This window comes from Lepisma saccharinum, chromosome 28 (genome assembly GCF_977018435.1).
Source record: "Lepisma saccharinum chromosome 28, izLepSacc3.1, whole genome shotgun sequence".
NCBI classification, from domain to species: Eukaryota; Metazoa; Arthropoda; class Insecta; order Zygentoma; family Lepismatidae; genus Lepisma; species Lepisma saccharinum.
In genome coordinates, this window is record NC_139256.1 from 18,108,601 (window position 1) to 18,117,798 (window position 9,198).

Genomic DNA, 9,198 nt, shown 5'->3' on the forward strand with positions numbered 1-9,198 from the left:
TTGTGATACTAGACCCACTAGAAATGGAAATAAATATTGGAATGTAGATTTACTACCTTACAAAAAGAAGCGTGAAAGAAAAAAGGAATGACTGAGAAACAATAAGTGCGAAAAGATTAATTAAAAAAGTTAAGGTATTCCTTGATCTTTGAATTGCACCGTGCCATGGAACGTGTGGAGCTAAGTTTCCACACATTTTCTATCTCGAGGTGATGTGATGAGCATCACAGGTAAAAAACTATTCCTTATCGGCTGGGATATTGTCACCTCAGACCAGCCAGAATACAGCCTATGTGACGAGATAGTGTAATGTGCTAGAACAAGAGGTCATAGGCTCGAAACCTGGTTTGTCCCATGGTGCGTTTCATCAATCATCCTTAGCCCAAGATGTAGAAAAGCGACGTAAAATAAGCTGAAAAGAAAGATAGCGTGGAGCGGATTAAACCCAAACTGGACAGCTGAGAACAAAAGAAGCGCTAAAGAATGAAACACTAAGCGTGGAATTTTCACTTTGGCGCTTAATCCTTTCCGCGGTTGTTCCGGCGGCCTTTCTGTTCGTAGCTGATGAGCGCTCTAATATCCGTTCCAGATTTGAACATCCAAATCTTTGCATTATTAACCTACCTCATCGCTCCTCCAGGCATGCCAGGTAGGAAATTACCGTATTATCATGACTTACAGCCCTTTTGAGCACGATCCGTAATGATCCACTCTGGTTAGCTGCCCCAACGCCCGTTCATACTATCTGGGAGAAGCTATGTCCAATAAGCGTACATGCAGTTAATGAAGGGCGCTGGCATAACTCAACGACGCTGCCACATGCACGTGAATCATGCACACGGCAATTTCTCACTGCTGTTAATTTTATCCGCTGTCGCAATAACAATGCAGGAAATGTGTATGAATGAACGAGTTAAAATATTTGGGTCTGTTGGCACATATGGTCGTTCTGCACCCTTACAACAACACGAGGAGAATCCCTTTATCTAAAATTCCTACCTAAAAGTTAAAAAGTGGGTATATGAAAGATCTCTTGAGAAAGGTTAAAAGTGCAAGGTTGTATAGGAAACTTCGAGAGAACAGACAGAACAAATTTTAAAATATGGAAACATTAAAATGTTCCTCAGAGACAGCGTAAAAGGCCCGTGCTTCTCAAAAAGCTAAACACATTACTTCAAACACTGTCATCATCTTTAAAAATGAATGATAAAGCAGAATCTGAAGGGTGCAAATAGCTTAATTGCTGAAGCGCCAACAAATTTGACTTCAATCAATCAGTAAATAAATAATTATTAAAAGTTGCAAATCATTTTTGATTTAAATAACACAGTTTTTATAATAACTTGCGGTTCAAGGATTCCCGCGTTTTCACAAATATTTGACAGATCCCAGAAATATAATTTTAACTTGCCTGCCTTCAAATTATATTTAAAAACTGAAAGTTATTGATGAATAATAAACATAACTATGACAATACATATGTATTCTCAGAGAGGAGGAATTTTCCCTTCCTGATCGCAAACGAAATCGAAATTTAGAGTTTCAGAAATAATTCTCGAAGTGGGTGTTGGTCTCCCTGTTCACTTCGAACATTGGTAAAGCAATAATAAATATTATATTAATCTGTTATTTAGCCTATTAGTTATGACACTGTTTATTTGGACTATCTAACAGAAATGTACCTGATATATATTGAATTATTTTATACTTTATGGTTATGGAGGCCACATGTATTATATACGCCGAGCACCGCAGTCATCTAAGATGTATTTCTATATAGTTGCACAAATGGTCGCTTACTTTGTGTACTTGTGACCGATAACAAAAACGTTATGTCATAAAGTTATCATTTTATACTACCCTTATCAGACGCTCAAGCACTCAACAGACAATAGATGCTTACCTGAGATGTTAGATAATGCCAAGGAGATTCCCAACGTCTGTCTGAATTTGAAAAGCTTACACTTGCCTACGTCCTGCAAGATGTTCAATAGACTAGCATTGGTCTTAATTCTCGCATTCTTGCGATCAGCGCTGCTTGCGGATCCTCAGTGTAATCTGCCTGAAGAATGGATTGAAGAAATCCGTGGCAAGGCTTCAATTGCCGAAAGCATTATCGACGGCGCCGTTACTGACTATGCTGGAAAGGTGTACGACTCGCTTGGATATTTTGTGGATACTTTCGGACCACGGCTCACCGGTAGCGATGCTCTGGAAAATTCCATTGATTATATTCTGGGGGAACTGGAGAATGCGGGTCTGGAGAATGTGCACGCTGAGAATGCAACCATACCATACTGGATTAGGTAAGTGCATTTCTTCTACCTAACTAAATTTCCGTAAGTGTCTGAAAGTATTCGGGATGCGGAAAATAAGTCTGTACTGTTATAGAGAACGGCATTACAAAGTGTAAAGACTACAGTATGTCCCAGTAGCAGAGATACTAATTTAAACATTGATTGATTTGTTGTTTTAAGTCCACTTTGTGCACAGAAAGGCTAATCGGGACTGGACCTACAGTTTAAAGTGGGATCCGTACCACTGTGTCTCCACTGGGTATCGAGCCCCGGACCCCTTGATTACAAGACGACGACGATACCACTACGCCATCGGGGAGGCCCTATTTTTATTTAAACAATCTGTTCTATCTATCGTGAACTTGAACATCATGATTTAAAGATATAACCTATTTTAGTGTAATGCAAAATAGAGTCCGTCTGTCTTCCTGTTGTATGAGTCAACAATCGATGACAAGGCTAATTTTCCCTCTCTGAAAACAAGGGTGTAACCAAAAAGAGGTGTGGTGATGGGATTGAAGCCAACCAAAATCCAGGAGAGAAAAATAAAATTGAAGTAAAGTGGAGGACTTAATATGGATAGTTAAAGAAGATATACTTATCTTGAGAACTGAAAAAATACCCTATAATATACAGGTATGTCCTGCGGATTGTTCTTAATCATCCATATTCTATATTATACATATATGTACACAATGGCTGTGATCACATCCACGTTTGTGATGAATGTTTTATATTGTTGTTAAATACGATTTTTAATAATTAATTAATACAAGTCCTTTGGAAGACACACAATATTTACTGGAAAATCTTATCAACCATATGTATCACACTAGGTCAAGCCTTCTCTTTAGATAAAATCCTGGGTACACCACTGACTGAGGACAATGAAGTTTAAATTTCTTCTATGTTATAATGTTTATTACCTGAAAATATGTTTCTTTTTCAACAAAGAACATGGCGATGGTGACAATGAGCACCACATTTCGAAACAACTAATGGATTTTCGGTACCCTTTTTACAGGGGGAACGAATCAGCTGAACTTCTAGAGCCTAGGCACCAAACTATGCAAATGCTTGGACTTGGGGGGAGCATTGGAACTCCAACAGATGGCATCACCGCTGACGTCATTGTAGTGAGAGATTTTGAAGAACTGGACTCAATGGCAGCAGAGGTATTAAAGCACATTTTGGGCCTCAAATAAATGTTGAAATATTTTGTGATATACCAAATATCTTATCCAATTCAGACAATCAATAATTAATCAATGAGCAGTGATGAGTTCAGGGATTCGCCCGATAGAAAATACCACCCCCCGAAAATTGAAAAGTCCCCCCTTGAAAATTACAATAACCTGGCAGAGTATTCGGACAATAGCAAAGAAATTTGGCAATCATGTTCACTTTGGATTCCATTCATTGACTTTAATTTAACGTACTTTCTATGGCTTTCTCGTAATAATAAACTCTATTTCGGTCTTCTTTATAATTTAAAGTCAAAATAATGAACGAATTTAAATAATCCTCCGTTTCGATAACTGATAACTAGTAAAGTACATAATACATAATAAAATTCAATTTCATTGAAACTCAACAATGGACAAGCATGGAGCGGCAGATCCGGTGTAATATAAGCTTCTATTGTTGTAACACATTTCAACTTCTTACAGCTATTTTAACGGTTGGTAAGAAAACAGTTTGCTGAGGAATGGTCTTGTACAGTCATATCGAAATTTACAGTTAATTTAACTACCTATTAGAGATAAAGGGCAATTTAAAAATATTAGTATTGTTTAATGAGCATTATTTGTTGCCTATGACATTCCCCACTGGGAAGTTTGTTTGATACCCCCGCCGGAGGAAAGTGGCTGGATTCAACATTGAATTGAGTTTACACAAAGAGTATTGTAATATACGTAGATGAATAAGAATTTGCTGTTGGTATTTCACATTGAAATGACACGGTTTTTCTCTCTTCAAGATTCATGTTTCACTTGAAAGAAATGTCCAACCGATAAGAAACGTGATTTGTTCAATTTTGAAATCGATATTTATTATGGATAGCGTACTGCCATTCACTAGAACGCGCCAATTTATTATTTGCAACTTCCTCTTAAGGTGTAGATTACAAGTTCTAATTGTTATAATTTATAGCAATAACAATACGATAAAGGCAGGCGGAGAGAAAGAGAGACAGAACGATTTGAGATATATATCTCAAAATGGTTCTATTGGAACATTAAACTGAAGTAAAATTTATATTTCTTCATCAAAGCGAATTCAGTTTTCGTAATTTCTACGGGAACAATTAACCATTTTGTTGTGGGAATAACATATACAGGGTGTCATTTTAATGGCGCCCACGGACCACAGATTCGTGTAGAGGACATCAAAACAAACAACTTTTCTCAGTAACATTTTTATCGTTGGTGCGTCATTTCGGCGCTACAGCCGTTCAAAAAAGACCGTTTTGCCGCCTGGATGCTGGCAACCCAACACAACATTTGATCGTATCTGTGATGTCATTTCCTTCGGCGAAACAGCGCACGGCAGGGTTGCAAGGAACACACAAATTTTGTGAAAATTGACAAACTACCAACCACATGATTAGGTGTAAAACGAAGCGAGAGACGCGTCCAGTAGACCGAACATCATAGCCTACAAGTCAGAAGATCAGAAGTCATCTCAGGGGAAGGGGGAGTGAACCAACGATATGAGAAAGGGTAAAAACATATTCAAAATGAAGTGTCAATATCGGATTTTGTCTCAGCCTACATGTCAAATATCAACAACAATACATTTTATTGGAATTACAGCTTACATGTGGCTGTTTACGTCCAACTACATGTCAACAAATTCGCAAATCTCGTTGCAAGGTTGATATCTACAGGTTTGAGTCCAGATGCCTTGTGGTACTTTTGTGCTGATAACTGAAGTATCTGAGGTTCACGTTGTTACATTACGGCTAAAACACGTACAACTGCAGTAACAATCTAATGATGAATCAGTAGCGAATATACTGCCCTGTTCACAGTTGCAAACTATTATATGTGTATCCGGTGCATATATAAACACAGTCGTCGGAGAGCTTGTATTACTACTACTTATATCCCTGTTTTTTCAACCATTTTTGTCACTTGCCTCATCATGCCATACATTATATCATGTGTAGCTTACCTTTGGAATTTTGAGTTCTTTCATTTCTATTTTGTCATCTGTTCAGTGTGTCACAGACAACTAGTATCAGAAGAACGAAGTGGATAGACTAAATTGTAGATGCCAATTTTGTAACTAGATTTGCAAATATTTACATGTAAGCTGATACAAGATTCGATATGACCACTTCCACTTGAATTCTATTTTCTTTCTACCATTTTTCGTATCGTTTGTTTACTTCCTGTTAGGTTAAATAACGTGTTTTCTCGTTTTCTTTTACGGTACATAATGTGGCTGATTGTAGCTATGTTATTTTTCACAGAATATGTGTGTTCCTGGAAACCCTGGAACGCATCGCTTCACGACGGTATATGACGTCACAAATGCAATCAAATGTTGGGTTGGGTTGCCAGCATCCAGGCGGCAAAACGGTCTTTTTTGAACGGCTGTAGCGTCGAATCGACGCACCAACGAGAAAAATGTTACTGAGAAAAGTTGTTTGTTTTGATGTCCTCTATACGTTTCCGTGGTCCGTGGGCGCCATTAAAATGACACCCTGTATACATATGTAAGTGAAAGTGTAATTATATTGAGATTTAGCTGATATGAAATAAAAACAAAAGGAGAGAAGGAACTACCTTAAAAACTACCAATTTGTTTTTCCTTAAGGCACAAAGCATGTTGATGTTTTATATTAGTTAATCCTAGAAACACCGGGAAGGAATGAAACTTGAAATTTTAGCACACATTAGTGTGGAGTAAGGAAGTGTAACTGAAAAGTTCGAGTTGTTGAATTGCAGCATGTTCCACGCGTGTTTAGCGACATATCGCAAATTTCTTCCTAATTTCATTTCGCATATAATAAAAAAGCTTAGGATACCATTAACAAATTTTTGAACTTCGCTGTAGAGTTTTCTGCTTGTCGATATCAATTACTACAAAGCGAATCGTAGCATCCGACATTTTCAGTTGTCACGAGGAAATATTTCACTGCTGCAATTAATACTTTCTATTTTGTACTTAAAGAACCTTTATTTATGTTGTGCACCGATCATCATTCCGTTTGGAAGTTAGGAGTTCAAATTATCAAAAAAAGCGTTCCCAAAACATTTTTTTCCCCGAAAATTTGGTTATTTTCTGAAAACACAAATACAACCGTAAAAAGGACACTATAACAATTAAAACAAGGTAAAATAAATGGTTATTACATACAATGTCATATGTAGAGAGAAGTGTGAAATCATCATGAAATGGACAGTAGTAAACCGTTTATAATACTAATACTATGTTAGAAAATATCTTCATATCTTCTTCATAAAAAATGATTTACTAGAAAACTTTACCACGAGACTATACAAAGGGACTTTGCGGGAATTTTTGAAGTTTTCGTGAAATTTGCTTATCAAGATAATTATGTTCCACGACGCCTAGGCTACAAGTTCAAAATTATCAACACGTTAAATTTGCTTCTTATTTGGAACCGATGCTAACATTCAACTATTGTCTTCTATAGGCTGAGGGCAAGATAGTTCTCTTCGACTACGAATACGAGAACTACGGCCAAGCCGTCACCTATCGCTACAATGGTGCTAGCAGGGCAGCTGAAGTAGGGGCAGTTGCAGCTCTCGTCAGATCAGTAACGGATTTCTCCATTGCCAGTCCACACGCTGGAGCCCTGCAGTATTCAGAAAACGTGACTCAAATTCCAGCAGCAGCGATTACTGTGGAGGATGCAGCTATGTTACACAGAATGTACAAAAGGGGTAAGAAATAATACTACTAACATAAGTGATCCGCTCCAAGAGCGCACGTATTAGGAAGAATTCATACCGTAGCGACACGTGTCACTGGAAGATTTCACCAATCGAACGCTGTAGCAGTCATGCTACTACGGTGTGAAACGTTGCTGCTGATTGGCTCGTTCCCAAGCGTATGTAAATTCTCCCTTAGAAGCAGCAAAAGTTCAATGCGAGAGACCTCCGTAGCTTTCCTTGGTTAATATTTTGATTGGTTCACTGTTATTCACTTACTAGCGAATTGGACTTCATGTGTAAGTAATGTTGTTATTAAACAATATAAATTGTGATATTCTTACAAATTCACCTTTGTATTGTTGTGCTTCACATAATGAAATGTTTCCACTGAAAACACGCAAGTTCACATTCACAATATTTGAATAAATGAATCAAAACAGTGATGCACGTTCGCCAGGTGGGAGTGCCTTTTCTAATCGGTTGTCTATGTAACTATGAATTCTTCTCGCTTGGTGTGCCAGTTATAAGGGGGTAAATTCAAAACAACCCGAATTCCCCTCTGACCCGATTTCCTCCGGTCAAACATACACAATGTAATAGTGAGCATCCTTTCTTTGCAGGACAAGCAGTCGTGGTGAGACTTAAGATGGAGGCTCAGAATCTGCCACCATTCGTATCTAGAAACACGGTGGCCGACTTGCAAGGGAGCACGAACCCCGAACAGGTGGTGGTAGTGTCTGGCCACCTAGACAGCTGGGACGTGGGCACAGGCGCCGACGACGACGCGGGAGGTTCCTTCGTGTCGTGGCACAGCCTCGCTCTGCTGAAAAGCCTCGGACTGAGGCCCAAGAGGACGATCAGAGCCATCCTTTGGACGGGGGACGAGCAGGTCATCAAGGGGGCGCTGGAGTACATCAAAGACCACGAACAGGAGGTGGACGACTTCGTGTTCGCTCTCCAGTCGGACACCGGTACTTTCACGCCCCTCGGACTAGGCTTCTTCGGTACGGAGGAGGCTGCCTGCGTGGTGCAAGAGGTGCTCGACCTCCTGGCGTCCATCAACGCCACGAGATTGGACTGGTACAGTGGTGACAGTCCGGGTACAGACGTTGAAGTATTCTCGGACAGGGGCGTTCCGACGGCCACGCTTCACACTAAAGATGATCGTTACTTCTGGTTCCATCACACCAACGCTGATACGTTGTCGCTGGAGACGTCGAGAGATCTTGACCTCAATCTCGCTGTCAATGCTGTCGTTGCTTACGTAGTTTCTGATTTGTCTTTTACCATTCCAAAGGAACCGAAACCGTAAAAAGAGAAGTCAATCGATTCTACTGAATTATTAATTAATTTCTGCATAAACTCTTACTATTATTATTATTATTTGCAACAACTACTTTAACAAAACAGAATGAAACCGGAATAACAATTCATTTTCACGAAAACTTGTTCTTTTGTTTCTATTACTAAGCACTATGTGTTAATAATATCTCCACTTTAATAAAGATAGCGGTGGTGATGGAACAGCCATTCAACCGGTCCGACTTCAATGTACAGAACGTAGTGTAAATGTCATGAGAAGAGTTTCAAATAATCAAAAGTGGTAACTGAATAAAACTTTCTGTATTAAAATGTAATAATTGAGATTATGAAACACCAACTTTGGCGTCTTGCTACATGATAGTGTAGTTATTGCAAGTTTTATGTTTACACAGACGATACACATATTAAAAGTATTAAAAGTATAATGCAAATATTTAGCCTATCTATACTGTATAAGTAAAAAAGATAATGAAAGAGATAGTAATAAAATAAAAACATAATATACATCCTTTAGTAACTAATTTTCATAAGCAACTAATTATATATATAATTGCGCACTAGTGTTTGAAAATTTATTTTTTGAGTAACAATTAAGAATAATAAATAACACAGAAGCTAATTGGATTACTTTCTGGACATGTATATGGTTACCTATAATGCAGGAGCAG

At 38.4% G+C, this 9,198-nt stretch overlaps 1 protein-coding gene across 1 annotated transcript; it reads left to right on the top strand.

Annotated features, from left to right (window-relative positions):
* The first annotated feature begins 1,976 nt into the window (after nucleotides 1-1,976).
* LOC145980667 (carboxypeptidase Q-like) lies at nucleotides 1,977-8,631 on the top strand. The gene is made up of 4 exons (XM_083113721.1): nucleotides 1,977-2,306; nucleotides 3,322-3,472; nucleotides 6,967-7,216; nucleotides 7,828-8,631. Exons 1-4 carry the CDS (start codon nucleotides 1,984-1,986, stop codon nucleotides 8,517-8,519), a joined length of 1,416 nt encoding a protein of 471 aa, XP_082969847.1. The 5' UTR covers nucleotides 1,977-1,983; the 3' UTR covers nucleotides 8,520-8,631.
* Nucleotides 8,632-9,198: the final 567 nt, after the last annotated feature.